Source organism: Planococcus citri, chromosome 1 (assembly GCF_950023065.1).
Source record: "Planococcus citri chromosome 1, ihPlaCitr1.1, whole genome shotgun sequence".
NCBI lineage: Eukaryota > Metazoa > Arthropoda > Insecta > Hemiptera > Pseudococcidae > Planococcus > Planococcus citri.
Genome location: NC_088677.1, coordinates 49,137,854 through 49,159,818, shown reverse-complemented (window position 1 = coordinate 49,159,818; position 21,965 = coordinate 49,137,854). Strand labels below are relative to the sequence as shown.

At 33.9% G+C, this 21,965-nt stretch overlaps 1 protein-coding gene across 1 annotated transcript in view; it reads left to right on the top strand.

Moving 5' to 3' along the window:
- The first annotated feature begins 1,804 nt into the window (after positions 1–1,804).
- The window catches only part of LOC135832463 (bromodomain-containing protein DDB_G0270170-like), a 71,027-nt gene continuing 50,866 nt past the window's right edge, over positions 1,805–21,965 (top strand). The window contains exon 1 of the mRNA XM_065345721.1: positions 1,805–2,235. Coding sequence (XP_065201793.1) covers positions 2,082–2,235 — 154 coding nt within the window. The 5' untranslated portion in view covers positions 1,805–2,081. The remainder of the gene's footprint in view (positions 2,236–21,965) is intronic.

The following is a 21,965-nucleotide window of genomic DNA, read 5'->3' as shown; positions in this document are numbered from 1 at the left end:
AATGTCTCGAAGTCTCGATACAATACATTTTGAAGATTCGAAATAAACAAAAATTTCAATTACGTTTCTAGTTGAATCATTGAACATTGAGTTTTAAAACGGGGTAAGCTTACCTATTTGAATTCATTTGTTCAAAAAATCTAAATCCCATAATAAAAAAGTTGATTTTGTCGAAATTTGCAGAGAATCCTCTAAAAAAATTAAATTGTGCTTGTTTGCAGAACTCAAGGGGACCAACCAAACATGTGATCATGAATGGTTGCCTATCTCGTAAATCTAAGGAGTTACGTCACAAAATTAAATTGTCCGAATTTTGGGAAATGACAATGAATATTGGAATGTGTCCGAATGATGCGATCGTGTAGCTAGATGGTGGGTAGGAATATGAACGAATGAATTGAATGTCATCATGATAAGTTACTAATTACTTATTGCCTTACCTTCCAAAATTGAAGTACTTACCAAACTTACGATACAAAAACAAAATGCTAAAGAAAAGTTCCGAGAAAAGGTAAAGTAGAAACCGACAACTTAAAAAAGGTCATTATTCTTGAAAACTTGCTTAGGAACATGTGGAAAAAAATGAAATGAAATTAAAAGAAATTTCACGATGGTTCCTGAACTTTTACTATAGATATTTCCCATTAAAACTATTACGTATACAGCTCACAAAAAATCAAATGAAAAGTTGTTTTTTGTGTATTAAAGATTGGGTCTAAGTAATTCGACCATACGTCATCAAGCAGTGTTTGCATAAAATTGCCAACATTCATGAATTTCATCAGCCCACTAAGGATACCAGCTCTTTTCCAACCTATCCCTTTCAATTAAAAATGTTTTTAATTGAAATAAATAAACAATATATTTTTAAGTGAGAGCTTTGTCAGAGACATGTATCCAGTATGGGCATTGGGCATGGGCATGACAGAAACAGAAACTACGTAATCTGGTTGACCGATTTCAGTGATGGTTTCTCTACTTCAACATCTCTACTTCAGGGTTATACAAAAACGTTTTTTTTTTGTTTAAAACATTTTTTTTTGTTTTAAAACAGTTTTTTTTCTTGTTTAAAATTATGTGTTTAAAATGTGTTTTAAACACAAATTCATTTGTTTTGGGTTCACCAGACATCAATTTTTAAGATGTGACGTCATAAAATAGCTATAAAGCTCAAGAAATATTGAAAAATTGGAATCAAAACACAAAATTTGTCTCTAAAAATACAGTTTGTTCAATCTCACTTTTTTTCAAAAAGAAACTTGAAAAAATGTGTTTTTTTTAGGAAATTGGAGTTGAAAAAAAAACACGTTTAAAGGAGGGGCTATACTGAATTTAACAGTAACCTTAAACTTGACCCTAGAAATTAAACAAAGGCAACTTTTATGTTAACGTACATTAAGTTCAGTATAAACCAGTCTTATTCTTAAGTTAAGGGAATAAGTTTACGGTTAAGTTCAGTATAGCCCCTCCTTAAATAAAAAAAACCACAGTTTTAAACGTTTTTATAGAGCTTTTTTTGTTTAAAACATCGTTCTGCTTTTTTTCATTTGTTTTAAACGTGTTTTAAACATGTTTTAAGCATGTACAACCCTGCTCTACTTGACTGAATTTAAATTTTATAAAAATTATATGTACCTATTCGACGAATCGCCGTATCATTTCTTTAAAATCAAAAATTATGACCGAACAGTTCCAGCGTCCAGCGCATCTTTCATTTTATTTTGTACAACCATACGAGACCGGAGACTCAGAACAATCCGGGACCTGAAGAACTTTAGTAGGAAATGGTAACGGATGCACGCCAGCAATCCAGTATTCAGTTATCGTGTCTGCGTGCGGATAAGAGCACGTTTGCAACTGGTTTCACTATCACTGCGCGGTGTAATGTTTACATTTTCAACATTAGTGATATGTTCGCAATTGTTTTATCAAATATATCTTAATTTTAAACGTTTTAAACTTTAAAACTGTGATATCTAATAACGATGTTTTTGTTTAGTCGTGATGAGTGTAAAAATGAATAGTTCACGTTAATCGTTTGAAATGTGCTTTTTAATTTTGTTTCGTTAATTATGGGGTAAATGTATAAATTTTTCGATTTTTTTTTATTTCCAAGTTGTTTCAAAAGTTACTTAAAATGTAATCGTAAGTGCGGTAAAATGCTTGTTATGAGCCGTTCGGCTATATTTTTATGGCTACTATTCACGTTCACAGCAGCGGATCTTATAAAAAATGGTAAGTTTGTATTTTTTGTTTTTTTTTGTTTTTTGAAATTTCAAATGTTTCAAGGTGTCTGAAGAGTGAGTGACAAAATTCGAGATTTGGATATAACCATGGTACCTAAGGGTACCACTAAAAAAAAACTTAAGCTGAAGGTGCTACCCTCTCTTTCTCTTTTTAAAATAAAGGGCCAAAAGAAGGGAATGCTCTTTTATCCACCGAAAAATGAATATTATTTACATCTTAGAGCATAAATAGCTATACTAACGTTATAGCTATTATGCTCTAAGATTTACATAGGTTCCTCGAAAAGTAAACAAAAATTATGACAACTTTTTGCTGGGGAACTGAAATCCAAGTACATATGAGAAGTTATTATCCTCAAACTTGATACATCAATAATTTTTTTTTGAATTTTTCCTGTAACCTGGAGCACTACTTACGTTAGTAGCTAACCTTTTAAATTTTCGTCTACAGTGTAAACGTTTTTTTTTTATTTTTTTAAAATTTTTGATCAGCAGCAATGGCAGCTACGCGAGGTAGGTTTAGGTATAAGTATACATAGCTAGCCACCTAATTACAACCAGGTTACCTACTCTCGTGATTGTTTCAAAATGTCTGGTAAATTTGAAAAATACATTACTGAACAATTTACCTGAATAGGTACATATCTCTCTAAATTTGAAGCAGTGAAATTTCACTGCTTCTTTAGAGAGAAAAAGGTATCTGCCAACTTTGCTTTAAAAAGGGGCATTTTAAAGATTGAAATTCACTGTAAAGAAGTCAGTGCAATTTTTTGTTTTTTTTTCGATGAAATAAGTACCTGGATATTCTTCTCAAAACCCACTCGTACTTTTCGTTTAAAAAAATTGCTAATGTAACACACGCAACTCATCTTACATGTAGGTATGTACTATAATTCGTCGTGTGGTGTTATACGGTCATTTACATTTTTAAATACTTTTGTTCATTTACAATAGTAAGTAATGATTAAAGAAACGATCCAGGATCTAGGAATATTATAGTATTCGACGAATAAATAGAGATTTCTACACCTATTCATCACGTATAACCTCAAATAGTATTCTTTTAGCTGTACAGTCGCCACACCATTAATATACCTATGATTAATGGTCTTTCTGGATATCATTAGTAGGTAAATGTATAAAAACGTGATAGATTCTAAAGTCAATGTAAACAGTCGCCATTCAAAGGTATACCAACGTCAATGAGAAAATTTCAAGCCATCACGAGTTTTTGATATTTTCTTCAAAGCGTTGGTACTTACCTATGCATATCCCGAGTCACTTTATCGTCTGAATTAAAATTGTATTTATCAAGCTGAGGAATTATGACTGCTGCTATAGACTTGGTAGTGTGCTCCTAGGAAAAATACACTCGTATTTTATGATTATAGATACTTACCTATACAGAAATTTAAAACTTATGATGCATTGTCTACTTGTTTATTATTATGGGACGAGTATACTTGACCAAAATGATAGCTACCGCTGTGACATGTAAGCGTAAGTATTACATAATGTTGACATGATTAGGCCTTTCTGCATATGTATTTTCATTAGACAGTTGAGATTTTTTTCGCATTTTTGCGATAACAATCGTAAAAACCTATGGGTGACAGTTCACGACGAGGTTATGCGAGAGGTTTATTGGAAATACGACCAATATGGGCGGTTTTTATAGTTCAAGGCGATGAAAAATGCGTGCAATGTATACGACCTCGGTATTTCCTTTTTTATCGAAATCGTATCCATTTTTTTCTAAAAACCTTATCATCAAATTTGTACTCACGTGTTTATCAAATTAATGATCCACGAATTTCTTCATTTAAAACCTGCATGATACCTGCCAGTGATGGTAATATTAATTGCTGAATCATGAGCTGAGCTGAACTCAACCGTGTTGTAAGAGCTCGGAACTTTTTATGTAAGTTGGTAATATGTTAGCCCGTACCCACTGGGCTACTTTTGAATATTTTTCAACTTACGGACCCTTCTTTCTATTTGAATAACTTGATAATTGTTTTGGGTAAATAATTTTCAATTTGAACCTGATAAAATTCAAATTAGAATGCGGCTACGAATCCAAGCGATGTTGAATTATCTTCAAGGTTGTAGAATAATTTGATGCATTGATCCCTTTTCCTGAGTGTGCGAGGAGCCCTCTTCCCAATGGTCACAACCACCACGACATATTCCACAGTTTAATTTCTCTTCATTTTTTTGTGGAAAATACTTTTGACTTCTCTCAAAAATCAATTTTTGTGGTGAAAAATTTTTCGATAGATTTTGCTGTAGGTAATTCATTTTTTAAAATTTTGTGTGTGTGTGTTTTTATAGGGCTATTATAGTTTCTCACAAATCAATTTTTTGTCATTCAATGATTTTTACTAAAAATAATTGATTTTTGAGAAATATCATCGGCTCTACAAAAAGTTGATTAAATTAAAGGACATCAAGCTTCCCACCTATGTTAGTGATTTTTTTTCTACACATAAAGCTTTGTGTTGAAAATGTTCAATGAAACTTTTTAAAAACTCAAATAAGTATTTTTTTTAACCCGACAATGGTTTTCAAAAAAATAGGAAAATTTAAAAATGAGTAGGTTTCTCGTTCTTACTAGGAGGGGGAAGGATTTCCACTGAGGGGAATTTTTATTTAAAGCTCATAATTTGTACCTATCAAAACCGTGAAGATTTTGTCAATGAAATGAGTGTTATTTTCTCCAAGTATCTATCGACGAAAGAAAATCACTCCGCCCTCCTCATAATCTTCAACCAAGAATTGCTCCTCATGAATACACCTTCACTACACCCCCGATAAGATAAATTGCTTCAAATTTTGTGACTTTATATCTTACAAGAGTATCTTTCGGTCATCCACTCATCATTTCCACTCAATTTCTTAATTGGAGCATGCAAGAAATTCGGCTTTTCCATCAAAAAATTGGAAGTTTTAGAAGTTATTGAATTTTACAAAAGTAACCCAAGATGAAAAGATCGAAGTGCCACATAACATAAAAATCACGTTTCAAGGTCCAATTCTGATATCAGTAGGTATAAAAATCATACGAGATTATAATTTTTTAGGAGCCCAAACTTTTTGAAAAAACCTGTAAATCTAAAATAAAATAAAATTTTTAAAAATACATACGAGTATCTAGGACAGATGCTATATAACTCAGGAACCTTCTACTACCTCATATTCGTATTCTAAATTAGGTACCAAAATATTTTGAGATCTGATTTTGACACGAGAAAAAAATGTACGTGAGGTTCAAAAAAAGGGGAAAAAACATGAAAATTTCGATAATTAGATACAATTAAATACAATTGTGCTAAAAGACTTTCCAAAAATTTCTTACGTATTTGGTCATATTCATTACTACCATCAAGTTTTAAGATCGCCACATTGAATACAAGACTACAAAAGAAAAAAAAGTTGGTATAGGAACGTATTTTTTGAAAAATTAGAGAACAAAAAATACCTTTTATTACTCATATCAAAAGTGGACGACAAAACGCAATGGTATTAGTCATACTTAGTTAGAATGATCGAAATACATATACTTACAGGTTTTTGAAGTTGCATGTTGCCTAATCTTGTTTTTTGGCATTTTACAGAGGTAGTTTTTCGAAAAATCTGAGCCTCAGACAATATTATTCTCCTCGAGGGACAGCAAAATTATCCCTAGGTAATAAACAGTTAGGTTTTAAGGACGGTTAAATGCCTGCTACAGATGAAGAGTGATATTCCAAAACTCGCTTTGTCCATTTTCACAACTTTTCAGGAGAGAGGAAAAACAGTTTCTCTTTAAACGGGTAAATTGGCTTTTTAGGCGAGTTTAGCACTTTATTTGGGTGGATTTATGATGTAGGAGTGTAGGTATACATTTCATCCACTAAATACTGCTGAAAAAAATTTCAATAAAAATGGACAAAGCGCGTTTTGAAACATTATTTTTTTTTAAATTTTTAGTGAATTGGCTATTTAGGTGAGTTTAATACCTCATTTTGGTAGGTTGATGATGTAGGAATGTGAGTTAATACTTCATCTACCAGGTACCACTGAAAACCCAACTTTGATAAAAATGGACAAAGCGAGTTTTGGAATATCACTCTTCAGATGTAAAAGCTTCATTATTCTAAGAAAAATCCTGTCTCAAGTCTTTTCAGTTATGAAAAAAATCGTAAAATTTAAAGAAGTGAGCTGTACATTTTCACAAAAAAAAACACGATAATATTCAAATTTCCAGTTAAATTTTAATTCCTTGAAATTTTTGTTATCCTGTCAAAGATACCAATGACGCGATATTCACGTTTTTGCCATTCGCAATTCACCAGTCATGCTGCGGATCACAGTTGTAGTAGGTAGTACATATAGGTAGGTGTAGGTACTAGGTAGGTCTAGGTACCCATCAGGTAGGATTTAATTACGGCTTGGTAAAGAAGGTTGAGGGGAATAAGGGTGATATTTAGGTACTTTTCGCAAAAAAGAAATTTGCATAAAAATAATTACAAAGAAGAAGCTTGTAATTTTCCTGCATTATGAATGAAAATTCACAAGAAAATTTTCAAGGTCATCTTATGGAATATTTTTTTACACGCGGGAAAAAAGAAAGATTTCCAAGGCTACCGAACGATATAAAGAAACACAGGAAATATAATAGAGAAACATCTGGGGAACGTTGTAATTATGCGAAATTTGTTCAAATTGGTCGGGTTTGGAAAACCGCATCGCTGATTCACATCACAATGATACGAATAAATTAGACAACATTTATTCCTCGGCGTATACCTACTACAAAATACCTGCAGATACACATAAAATGTTGACATTCGACGAAGATATACAACAAACTGGTTTCTCACACATGCTTTACGCGTGCCACACGAATGTTTACCGTGTTTTTGACCAAATTACGCGTTACTTTTAGACAAATTATGCAATTTTCAATAAACTGGATTTTTTATGATCGAAAGTTACATCTAGATCGAACGTAGTGTAGGTAGGTATAGGTAAGTAATTTAGGAATGCAACCAGCTGAACATCGAGATACGTATGTGAAGAATTCCGCAAATTTCGTAAATAGGTATACCTAGCAACCTACGTAGTCTATAGTCTTACGTGGCTGAAAACAAAACACGGATGATTAACCGATACTTTATCAAATTGTTCTGTTGTTTACTTTAGTAGGTATTACATTTCATTTTACTAATACGTTAGAAAATGAAACAGAGAAAGAAAAAAAAAACAAACATAAAAATGTTTCAGTTAATTCCTGATTTGAAAACACGCGTGAAAATTAACACTTTTCTCTCGCAATACCTACGTGAAATGTGGCGCATGTAAGTCTAGGTATATCCTATCGTATGTACTCGTAGTAGGTGTGTGGAAAGCCAGAAATAGATTTATCCAAATGGCTTATCTAATTAATCTCAAGTATTCAGGTTGGCGCATACTTGGCGACTGATTTTATTTGAATAATTACCAATTTTAATTCAAAATTAGTTTCGGTCTACAAAGAACATTGCGGCGTACGGATGGTTAATCAACTTTCGACGGATGCGACCTTGTTTTGATTCCGAACGGATTTGTAAATGTCTAATGTGTGACATATTTTAAAGGACGTAGAAAATGACCACTCGTTATGGTCGGTTTGTTTTGAAAAATTTCCAATAATTACCCGGTTCCGGTGATCGGTTCTGGTACCATTGTATTCGTCTTTCTATACTTCCGAATCATTCTTACCATTTTTCTCCACAAATCGAATTATAATACTCGTGTGCATTCTGTTTATATCTACATCTAGCTACCCATAAAGTAGGTATGTACCTAGGTATTCTTTGGAAACAAAAAATACCCTGTGACATCCTCATCGCGGTTCTCTAAACAATAGCGTGGTAAAAAAAAATAATTACCGATGATATTTCGAAATAGACTCGTGTATTTGTACTGCAAGTCAAATTTATACGATGATTTTGCCATTTTTTTCCTACCTTTTTTGCAACAAACAGGTCGTCAAGGTGCGTATTTTGTCACGTAATTAAATCCACTTCGGGTTATGATCGAGGTTGAAACAAATTATACCTACCTAATACGATTGACCATTGAGAAAAAAAAGGAATTTTTTGGTAAAATTTTTGCCCTTCTTATACGCGCTAAATAAATATCTAATATGTTTAGTTTCGCTACATTCGTCAATTGGTTGTGTTTTTTTTACTTAAACATTGTGTAATGTGAAACCGCACTGTAGAGTTTTCCGTTTCCAGTTTATTAAACGAGTAAATTTCTCTCTAATTTATGTGTAGACGGTCGACGGAATTTGACAAAAATCTGCAGCCTAGCTCTTTTGAGGCGAATTATTGACCTGTTGCGTTACCCAGCTGATCTCGTAGTTAATTTTTGTAATGTATAATTTAAATTTTTTTTCATTGAATTGAAGAATGGTATATACCAGAGAAGGAGCTATAAGAATTGGCACACAAGTTACAAGTTAAACATTGCGGTTCGTTATATTCCAGCTCTTACGATTGATCTGTAACGCACCGCTCTCTCAGCGATTTGAGCCGAGCCGCCAGTAATTTAAAATTATCGTGATTATTGCACTCATGACTATGTAGGTACGAAATTATTTTGCGCGATTTTTTGAAAATACATCTACGTATTATATTGTTTTAGTCGTGTCGTGAATTATCTATTTGAACAAACGATGGCGACGCATGCAGATTTACGCAATGCATGAGATCTGCATGATTATTAAACTATAAACCTAAACCGTATCAAGTTTATTGATTTCGTGTCGGAAATATTATCTTGAGGTTCTTTTGTTTGAATATTTGCACTTGGTTCGGAAAATGATGAACTGTAACGGAGAAGGGACCTTGAAGGTGTTAACTAATCGCGTGAGACTGTGAGAGAACGTACATCATCTATTTCTTATCCGAAGAAGTAAATGTGATTAGATACATATTGAAGAGCACCGCGAGTATTCTTGTATGCCAGTTTATTAAAGCCGCAGGAGTTTGTTTTTCAGATCAATACAAAAGCAATAGTGAGAAGAATTGATTGGCAGATAGAGTTCTATTTGAAGCGAAGGCGCTTAAGCCTCCGAGAATAGATTAAGTTCATCGTGTGGAAAAGATTTTCTATTGGGAGGCTTCAGGAGACATGACGTTCCGAGATTTGTATAATGTTGAGGAAATGTACGTATTTAACGGTTGTGTAATATCTAGGCGTTTTAAATGTATTCTAGATCGATAACAAGGTTAGGTACCCAGATCATGAGAATAGAGGATTTCCATAGTTTGTGCATGTGGAATCAGTTTGATAAATACATTGGGAAGATAATATACCTAGCTACCTACCTACGTATATGCATGAATGAGAGAAATAATGTAAAGTTCAACTTATCCAGGACCTGGAGTGTTGGGGCATAGAGGGATTTTTTTCAAGAAAGGAGGTTATTTGGAAGAATCCGATGCAGAAATTAACAATTTAAAAAAATGTTCACTGACTCTTGTTTTATTATTTATAAAAAAAAAAAAAATACCCACGTTGTTTGGAAAATCGAAAGAAGTTTTTTTCTTGAAAAAGAAATTATCTGCATACGCATAGATCGTAGAAATTGAACATTTTCAGTTACATTATCTTTCAACTTTGGGAGGAAAGCTCCCTGGTCCCTGTGCCCCTTTTTTGGACATTGTGAAAAAACGAGAAGAATATAGTCAATTAGATATTTCTTTATAAAATCCAACTACTTTATAGAATATAGGAGTACAAAAAACCAAAACTCCAAAATAAGTACAGCTTACTTAACCCGCAAATATATCCGTCATTTTCAAAAGTAAAATCTGAATAACGCTTATCCCCTAAAAAGGTACTTAATTTTAGAATAAGTATTTTTCAGCTCTGATTGTTATCAAGTATACAATCATGTACTTACTATTGTACTAATGTACTTATTTGTGTTTGCATGTCAGAACTCCGAAGGAGAATGGGAGGGGGAATAGTTCTGAGCCAAAAGTATTGCAGTGCCACCAAATGGAGGTTTTTTCTTAGTAGGTTCTTCAAAACTGTTAGTTTTCAGCTAGAATTAGCGCGGAAGCTCAATTTTTTTAAAAAAAAGTCTCCCATATGAATTACTCTGGCTTAACCTAGTATTTGAAAGTTATACGTCCCAAAAATTCATACACCTGAAGAGAAGACTCCATTGCGTCTTCTCTTTCCACTTCCTAGTCCCCTGAATAGATATCGATTAATTTTTTTCAGGAGGATTCAGAAACTATACTATGTAGCATTTTTCGAAATCAGCCAATATCAAATATGATGACTCCGTTGCAAATGAAAAATAGTTTGAACACGACAAACAATCGTTCAATAAATACGATCGACCTCTCTGCCATTCGCAGTTACTAGTATATTGACTTATCTTACGCAAGCAACGCAGCTCCATGTACGCTAACCCAAACTGATAAAACTCGATCATAATGTGGTTTTTTGGTCAACTGGGTTTGCGGCGTTTGATAAACTAAAGGAATTCCGGACTCTAAAAAACCAAACTTCGAATAATTGTTTCCTGCCAAAATACATATACCTACTTACGAGTGATACAGCTACTAGGTACATATTACATTCGTACATCGCTCGTTCAAGAATAGCTACAAAAAATGCAGCTACGTCATTTCCAAGTAGGTAGGTAGCAGACGCATCCTATCATACATATGCAATAATACAATTTTCATTTTTTTTAAAAAAATCACCTCCAACAACAAAACCACAACGTATGAATGTGAAAATTTCACATACATACTAATCGCGATACAAATTAAAATCGCGCCAACCATTCGGCGTGAAGATTACAAAATTACAGGTTTAATATTTTGAAAATGAAAATAGCTCTAGTCAAACAAAAAGTAAAACAGGCGTAAATACTAAACACCAAGTGCTGATCTGAGCATTTCGGAATAGGAATTTATGTTAATGAAATTCTGCTCTTTCGCCGACGATCATCACCATGAAATTATCGGAGAAGCGTTCATTAAACACTGACGCGTATCTATATCTCTTCTACATGGCAAACAAATGCTCCATCGCGGATCAAATTTCATCTATAAGAAAGTATCCAATTGCTTCGGCAATTCTCGTTGAATAAACTGAAGGGAAATGCTCATATACATACTACATAAACCTATGGGCGTCCATGGTTCGTTATGGGTGCCAGATTCTGGCTGCTGGATTCGCGCGACCTAATGGTGAAACTTGTACTTAACAATATGGACATTATGAAAAACCGAATCGACGGAAAGGGAAATTGCATTCATATATATTAGGCAAGTTCAGCCAACTGTGAAAAGATCATTTTTGAAGGTTACGATGCCAATTATTTCGAATCGGAGTATTTCATTGAGAGAGAGAGAGAACGAGAGAAAAACTATGCGAGGTAAATCATACCTGGGTACATATAAGTCTCAATCTATATAGGTACTAGGTATACTTAAACGTTGACATTGCAAATTTACAAAAGAAGAAAAAACCTGTATGTTTAATCAGACCGCCAACTGTCCCATAAACTTACCTAGTACCTACCTAGCTACCTACTGAAATATCATCGATAGGCTATAGTAACTCACCATCGAAATTTAAGCCTTTTATGCACTCAAGATGTGTAACATTCTTTCTAAATATATCATGACGTAATAGTTATTTGATGGACAAGAATGGACGGATATGGTATTTCGACACCAACGCCGCGCCGTGTATCCTATCCATCTTGATCCTTGCAAGCAGCAGGGCATATTTCACCGGAAAAAATCGCGTACGTGAATTTTGTATTCTTAACACTCGATCTCGCACATCCGACCAGACCAGAGAATATATTCGGCATCGTTGATTTAATTTACTCGATTTAATTGCGTGCGTGCATATGCAATCGATCCCATATAGCGAACGATATTCATTTAATACACACAATAAGCATGCATAAAACGGGTCGATTTCAAGATAAACTGGTTTTGCACTTGGACTTTTAACTTATTAATTGAGGAAATACCTAAATGATTGATAATTAATCACCTCGCACAATGTGTATGTACTCGTACTCTGAACAGTGATCGAGTATAGTCCTTATACCTACTCATGCTTTTTAAATACACACCTGTTATTATGCAATTACAATTAAAATTCAAATATACTTTGTTCGTACGCTGCTACACATTGCACGTAAATGACGATTATGCACGCATAAACGCCTTTATGCCGAGCTCCAATTAACCGCGACCTTATAATCAGCTGGATTGCTTCGATGGTTTCGATGGTTCTGTATGCAGGTTTGCAGGTTCTTGCTGCATATGAGTTCGAAGCAAATTAAGTAGGTAGATCCTTGTGGTTTGCAATACAGGAACGTTGATCCTAATTTCTGAGACTGATCTACGATTTAAAAAATGATTCATATTAGATCTAGTCTATACCTATTTGATATCACGATCGACAATATATAAATAATACTTACCTTATAGGTAGTCTGACTCCGAAGAACATCTTCAATTTTATTAGGTACGAGTAAAAATAATTGATTCGAAGTATTCCTTCAAAATACACGAAGTACAACACTTCTGTTTACTTGCTTATGAGGTCAAGCTGACCTCGCGTAAAATATTATAGTTAGATTGGATGCGTCGGTGTTTTCCGTTGTCCATGACATTTTGCTCAAGACACATCTTTAGCGCCATTTCTACGAACATTTGAAACGGTTTTTTTTGGAACAATTTTCCTAGAAGTTGATTTAAGTAAGTAAATATAGTGCATTGAGACAACGAGGTTGACGTGTAAGTAGGTAAGTAGTTAGAGATTGGTATGCACGGAAAATGTTGAAAAAAAATGAAAAGAACTCGTTAAACGAAATGACTACAAACCATGGTTCAAGTTTTTTATTTACTTTTTCTATTGGAGAGGAGGACTTCAGTTTTCAGTAGGCAAGTACCTATGTAGTTGATGAATATCGATCAAGAACCACTACGTCAATTGAATCGAACGAAGATTGGATGAAAATGTAACCTAACCTACTGAAAGAAGCACGTTATTGTGTTTGTCGAGCTTATTTTTTAGATTTTTCAGCAGATGTTATACCTAAACAGTGGTGGGGGGGCATGCTAAAACCAAAATATAGAATTTAGAAGCTCTTAATAGACCAATTACAAACAAGTATAAAAATTTGGTTGTTCCGGTAAGTGGATAAGAATAAGGAATCGGCCTCGGGAATATTTTGAAACGGCCTTACAAGTAGTGTATAGGTAAAGGTATCCCCAAAATACCCTACGCACTTCTTTAAATTTCGGACCTAAAATGTGAGCGATTTTTGAGTAACGCTTCGACAAGTAAACAATAAGTTTTTGATTTTTCACTGACATGGGAATTAACTGATTCTATTTTTTTAAATCTTATTGATTCTCGGCGTTATACTTAGCTGCGCGTATGCTGAAGTGCTTTTCGCAAGAAATCAACAGCTTCTTTTTACCATTTTCCCCCTCTAAACTTTTGGTTCAATATTCTGGAACTCTTCGACCTCCGTTCCACCTACGCACGCCAAACTTTTAGATATGGTTGGATTCACATAGGTAAATGCATCAAGTTTAATGCACAATTTTGTTGCTGTTTAACCGCAATGGTTTGAGATCAAAAAATTTCGAAGCACCGCCTGAATTATTGTGAAATTAATGCCCTGTCGTGTCACCAATTGAATACTAGGTATATCAGATATATGTGAGTTCATTGCATTATTTTTACAAAATGAAAAAATACTGATAGATCAACCCCCCTCTCTGTTAGTGCATACGAGAGTGCGTAATAAATAACATTTAATTTTCGGTCTTGGGACACTCGATTCGTATTACAACTACATAGGGTACAACAATATCAATAGCTTCACCAGGTCTTCAAAATAAAGTAGGTACTTATCAGAATTGTCACATCAATTATAACTACCCAAAATCACAAATGGTGGTTAACTATAGTTTTGGATCCATGGTAAGCATTTGCTCTACTCTCTTCACACATTCCTTTGAATTTTCCATCAATTTTTCAGTCAAAATATGCTGCGATTTCGAAAACCTCTTTCTGTCTGTAAATAGGCAGTTGCTTAAAACACCCAATTCGACTTTCTCTTTCAATTTGTAAATATTTTTCTCTGCTTGCTTGAGTTCTGTTTTTGGTTTGGTTGTTTTCTCTGCTCTTCAGTAAGAATCGTTAAAATCATTAAGTAGGTACGTACATTTTTGTGCTTGCACGACTGTACTGTACGTAGCTACGTACGTACGTACGCACGTACCTATCTCCATTCATTAAATAACTTAGGTAGGTATAAATTCTTGTTAGACTAAATTATTTAACGTATTACTAATGGAACAATATCAACCATAATTTATTATACCTACGTACTTTTATCTGGCAACTTGGTGTATTCAATTACTCAACTCCCATCGTAATTGTAAATTTGTATAATGAATTCCAACTTGTACCTACCTATAGGTACCTAAATGTGTATGGAAAAAAATGAGAAGAAAAAAAAACATTTAAAAATGAAAAGCAAACTAAACAAAAAATAATGCTTATTTACAATTAATACAATTATATAATAATTGTATATAAAAGCAACCTTGTTAAAATGTATGTAATATATCAACTTATTTGCGGCGGCGGCGGCGGCGGCCTCTTAAGTCACTTGAACGTGTTCATTGTCTCCAGCATTTATTTCCTTTTCCCTTTGTAATATGATTGTGCATTAAAATGTGATTTTTCTTTTTAGATTCTACGATTAGCTAGCTCGAACGTCGAGTGATACAGGTATAATTCTAGGGTTCCATCCATTCTTATTACGTGTAAATTAAGTACGAGTAGGTACAGTATACTCCTATCTTGTTTCAGATTTCATAATTATTCTCAATTAGACACTGACCAAGTTGATAAGATCTAAATTGCAAGAATACGTTAGGTAGCCTATCCATATTATACGAAATCAACTCGCTTGGGATTTTTATTTTACTCATATGCCTGGAATCATGTGTGTACGAGTACGTTGGTAAAACTTTTACTAGTAAACTGCATGTTTGCTGTACCTATCTGCTAATTACGATGCGTTAGAGTATATTAGTGTATTCTTAACATGTCAATACTTTCTCTTATTTCTTCATTATGGTAGGTCGAACAACTGTACACGTTTTTGTGCGACGGTTTTATTATAAAACCAAGTAGCATGTATTTGCAAATAGAGGAGGTGGGTATAGTAGGTACAGTAAGGCATACCAGTACCTCTACCAATAATCGCATCAAATAATACATTCGACAATATTTATAAGTGTATTCAGCTGATCGGAATATGTAATTAAATGTGATCCAGTTTTAAAGACGAGGAGATTGAGTTATTATAGGTTAATATGCTAGGTACTCTGCAGAAGAAGAAGGCATAGACAGTACCCCCACAATAATTTACATTCACGCAGTTTAGTAATGAAACCGGTCACGAGAAGGTGTATTTTCGTGTGTATGAAGAGAGTTTTGAAAAAAGAAATAAATTCGTAACACGAAAACGCGCGCCTGACTTTCTCATTTCAAATAGATATATTAAGTTGAATTATGGGTTGAAATGAAAATAAGATTGAACGGTTTGTTAATTTGTTGACAAATTATTGACGCCAAAGTAATAAATATGTTTCGATTGTGGTGTTCATCTTTTGTATGGATGAGTTAGTAGGAACTTTATAAATAGGTGCTTAGTCTGTTAAATTTAACATGATCGCCAATTTTCATGTGATCAGAAACGAAAGTAAACAAGTGTCATCGTAAATCAAGCAGATGGCATAAATTCGTAAATTATTAGGATGCATTTGACTGGTTCCAAGGAGATTGCTTGATTTCGGTTTCAGATAGTTAACCAAGGATCACCTAAATTGGTCAGACAGATTAGGTATGGTTTTACTCTCGTGGTATCCGATCCTCATTCCGATCACTATTCCACTGCTTATAATAACTAGATGACCAGAGTCCTACGACTATGTATTTGCCAAGATGACAGATAAACTATGAAAATATGAGTACAATAATTTATATTGAAAAATAGGCACTTGTGTAAAATTACACTATACGCTGTAGCGGTGATTTTTTTTTCTAAAAAAAAGCGTGAAATGTTAATAAATTTTCCATCAATGGTTAAACATACACGTTTTGACTTTTATTAATGCACGTAGCAGATAAAAGTTTATAAAGCTTGATTATTTGGTATCTCGTCTGCAGAATCAGCGTGAAACGTGTACTTGTTTCCAATGTATAACTTGATGCTGGGTAATCGGCCGTATAATCTTGACGATAAAATATACCCAACATGCTTCTTCATTTTACCTCATATTCGCGTATAATGTCTACCAATAGCGAGAAAAAAGCGTTTAACAAGTGTCGTCAGTCATGCAGCAAGTCGCTTTAACTTGGGTAGAAAAAAGTTACATTTGTAATTCATGTGATGTAATTTGAAAACGAGATGAATCTGAGAGCGTTTAGCTTTGAAGCGCAGCGCAGATTTGAAACTATTCTATTTTTTTGTACATAGGAGTAGATGTCTCGTGAATGAATATCATAGCTTATTAAAGTTCGAAAAATTGTCTATTGCTGAATTGAATAGGTAGGTAGATGTATAAAAAAAAATGTATTTACTTTTATAGACATATATGTACTGTCTATTCATTTGGTCATTTTCTTAATTTGATATTTCCCCCCTCAAAACCTATTTGTAGCCACTTCACTTGGCAAATTTTAAAAAAATTTACTGGTCAAAATTTTGTCAAGTTTTAACATGCTGCGCAGCACTCTCGTCGTCAAAAATGGAATTTGAGCCTTCGCATTTTAAAAATGCAATTATTAGCACCTTCAATTTCAAAGACAGGAAACATTGGTTGGGCTGAACCCCATTGACCGCTTCGTTGCCACAACACCAGGTCGCGCCCTCGCTTCGCTCGGTCTGCTCGCTCGAACATCCGGGATTTTCAAAAGTCAGAAATTTGAATTTTTTGGGCAAAATTCAAAACGATTAAAAAATCAAGGGGTCCAAAAATTCCCAAAAAATGGTTTTTGGGGCACATCTCGGCCCCTATGAGTCCAAATCAGTTCAAATTTTGGATTTGAGGTTGAAAAACAATTTGGAAAAAAACATTTTTCCAAAACTTTTCTATGTTGATTTTAGAACCCCCTTCTTTAAATTTGGGGCCCTTAAATTGAAAATTGTCCCTCGGGCCCTTAGGTATGCGTACATTATAGTACATATATACGTTTTAAAAATTACAGTTCAACTACCTATTAGTTTATCTTATCACTAATTTACTGATCGACAATTTTCATTTTTTTTTTTTTGCAGGTGAGTACTACCTTTTGTGACGAGAGCAAAGAACATGATAATAAGTACCTAAACAAATTTTGTATTGTGGATATGGATTATGGATAATTACCATACGTATACAGGGTGATTCGGATAAGACCTGAAAAATTAAAACCACATATTCTACTCGTCAAATTGAGAAAAAATTTCCTTTGCAAAAATTTTGGAAAACCAACCCTTAATGAGATATTCGCAATTAAAGTTGTGTAAAAAATGGCAACACCGCATTTACGTTTTGTCTAATGTGTTACGCATTGTTACAAAGCTCAAATCAGGGAAGCGTAACTACAATTTAATTCTCAAATTTTTTACCTCTTAAATTAGAGATTTTGCGATAGGTGGTTTAGAAAACAAATTTTATTATTTTATTAAGAAATACAGAAACATAACAATAAATGGATTATTTTAATAAACAAGACGTACTCGTAATTAAATAACAGCAGAAAAATTGAAGAAAACAAAAATTTAATTAAAAATGATTTCGTAAATTTTGTTCAAAATGACCTCCTCCAGCGTGAATGCATGCCTGGGTCCGTTTCACAAAATTTCGCGGTATTTTGGATAAAACGTCCTGGTTTTGTTTAATGATATTGAAAGCTGCAGTTATGCGACCCCACAGCTCTTCAATATTATTTAGAGGTCCTGCTGAGTCATAAACTAAATTTTTAACGTGGCCCCATAAATAAAAGTCCATACTCGTCAAGTCAGGACTTCGAGCAGGCCAGGAAATGGGACCTCCGCGTCCGATCCATCTATTAGGGAATGTCTGATCCAAGTAATTCCTTACGATAACTGAAAAATGGCATGGTGCACCGTCATGCTGGTAGTACATTCCTTGTCGGATACCCCATGGAACATCCTCCAACATCACAGGAAGTTCATCCTCCAACATCTCCAGATATTTTTGCCCATTCATAGTTCCATCAATTCGATAAGGCCCTATGACGTGGTTATTTATGATTCCAGCCCAAACATTTATACGAAATTGATTTTGGAAATCGCCGATATGTACATCATGAGGATTTTCAGTGGCCCAAGTATGATTATTATGGATATTGAAAATACCTTCGCGAGTAAATCCTGCCTCGTCAGTGAATAAAATGTTCCTCGCTAATGAAATAGGAGAGATTCGGTCTAGTACCCAATTACAAAATTCATACCTATTTTGGTAGTCGGCTTCATGTAGATTTTGTACACGCTGGAAATGATAGGGATGATACTCATGACGATGCAGAACTTTTAAAACTTTTTTTGATGACGTACCCAAATCTACTGCAAGTCTTCTAGCACTCAGCTGAGGCCGATTTTGAACCTCGGCCAAAATTTGATGCTCCAAGCCTGGACCTATCTGATCTGCTCTGTTTCTGGTCTTCGGCAAAAGTTGACCATTTTCTCGCAGTCGGATGTGTAAATTTGAAAAAGTGGCACTTGTTGGACACCTTAATCCTGGATACCTAATAGCGTATGTTTCCTTTGCCTGAAGTGCATTACCATCGCACAAACCGTACACAAAATGCATATTTGCCAATTCTTCAAATGAGTAATTAACCATTTTTGCAACTTAAAAAAAAAAACACGAAATTCGAAGAAAGTGTTGTCAAAAAGCGTTATCAAAAAGTGTTCTGTAGTTACGCTCTCCTACTTTGATTTGAAGTGTAATCATTTGCCAGCCAGCAATTTCTATTGTTTTTAGGAAACGAAATCGTAATTTACGGTGACAAATTTTGCGATGTTGCCAAAGTGAGCATATTGGTTGAGATAAATCATGTTTTATTGAGGAATAACATTTTTTTTTTCAATAAAAGTATTTAAAATTGAAAATTGAGTACATGAAACCTTCAAAAACATTAGTTTATGAAAAATTAGAAAGTTTGTCAAAATTGAAAAATTTGATTACTCAGCATCCAATGGACCAAAAAAGAGAAATTAAAGTTTAATGTGTGTTGAATGAGAAGTACTACCGCATTAATTAATAAAATTCGAAATAATTTAATTTAACTTCAAGTTTTCATTGTTTTTCATCTAAGAAAACACATTTCTGACTCCAAAACATCAAGTTATGGACCAAAACCAAAAAGAATGATACTCTACGTTTCTGAGATCTCACTTCACTGTTTCCACCACCTAGCCCCCAAAAATTTTCAATAGAGACGCCGAAATGGCCAATTTTAAGAAAACAGCTGGCCCCCTTTAAAGGTCAATAACTCCGAAATGAAGAGGTTTTGGTCCATGGTGTATATAACATTTTTTACTCCTATTGATGAGTAGAATACGTGGTTTTAATTTTTCAGGTCTTATCCGAATCACCCTGTATATTGAAAAACAATTATCCATGCAGCTATTTACTCGAATTATGACTTAATTTCCAGTCAATCCAAACTTCTACCCTCGATTGTAGCTGACCTATGTAAGGTATGTGCGTTTTAAAATATAAAATATTGACCAAAGGTTTCATTACGATTTCAAACCTGGAACTTGTATGTACTTGGCATAGATTTTCAAATTTAATTTACCTAAATGAAAAATGTTAAGGACTAATAAACACATGTCGCTGTAAACAATCCTTAATTACTTACTTAGGTACATATATTATATGAACACATGTACGAGTGTACCTACTGGTTAGGCCCATTACATTTTGTAATATAATATGTAGAGTCCAGAGATAATGATGAGTGCTAGTATAGCCTTTTAAGGCATGGCTTTTTTCTTCAAAAGTCGAAAATATATACATAAAGTCATTTGCTTGGTTACCTACTTATTTTTCTCTATCTCCATTCTCGTTCGTATCTTCTACATAGTATAAAACTCATGGTTACGAAACCCATATGACCTCTTTATGCTCGTGGATTTCAATGCAGGTTCATTATGCCATCCAGACAGATCATTTTTTCATGTCCGAGGCATAAAAATTTATATTTCACACTTTATCGATGATAAGAATATGGTCATAAAAAATGCTGTTATCAGCGTATAAAATTACGATACAAAGATGAACCATAGCTGGTGGTCAGGCTTTGAATGATCATCGGCACGAATGAGTTTGCGTATTGAATTTCAATTGTTGTGTATGATTCATCAACATTCCATAAGCTGGACGAATATTACGAGTTGTTTGACTTATCTATGTATAGCGTACATATTCGTTTACGTATGCCTAATATTATACATTTGGAATTTTCAATTTCGAATGCATCCCATCGACGTTGAATTATTACGTATGTATGGAATAGATCGCTGGTGTGTGCCTAACTTACGTATTAGGTACCTAGTACCTACCTATCTACAGGGATGTATTATGTGCATACATTCATGATTTGTGTGATGGTAAACACGATTGTTTAAAAAGTGAAAATACTTTTCGAATATTGAATTAAGTATAAGTACCTAGGTACTTGGAAAGTTCTTCTTTTTTTTTTTTTTACTGCAAGTGAAACAAAACACATCGAGTATGTATACCTAGGTAGGTAATAGGTATACTTTTATTTGTTTATGACGACCAGAAAAATTTTTCTAGCTTACCGCAAGCATCATCGTTTCAAAGAGATGAAAAGAAACGAGAACGTTGTAACGAAAAAATAAAAAAAGAATGTAATAAAGAGGATAAAGCAGTGACCATCATCAGTCACGCTTGAGGACGCAGAACACGTTGCCTATTCTAGGCAGATAATGTTGAGAATACGCGAAATGGTGCGGCTTCTTTTATTCGAGTCAGTCCGAAAGAACGGAGAGCAAATTTCGCAGTATGCAACGTCAGTTTTAAAAACATCGCGAGTTATAGTTGCAATTCCGTTCGTTGATTTCCTCAGGTCGCTTACCCTGAAGACGTGCTGTTTCGTTATTTTGGTTCTTTTTCTGTATAGGTATGAACTATGAAGGTACTATACTCGACTCGCAATTCGTAAATAAAAACTTGTTACGGTTACGCTCGGACAGTAAATTACAATAAACATATCGCCAATTTATAGGTAAATAAAAAAAAAATAAAAAAACCTGGAAAAGTTTAAGGTTATTTTTTTTCTCGCACCTTTCTCATCCTATCTATTCGCGTAGTACAGCATCATCCAATCTATGAGCCAATATAAAATTGTTATTGGAAAAGTGATTTTTCTTTTCTTTCCTTTTTTTTTTTTTTTTTTTGAACACGAACCGATGACTAATAGATTATTGTACAAAGGTTTGTGTACCAGTTTTTCTGTCATAAACATATTATCAGTATAATTATCCATTTATTTGGAAATTTACTCGCTTAATGGGATTACCAGCCCTTGAATTTTTCCTCATATTTACAACCACACGGCTTGGCA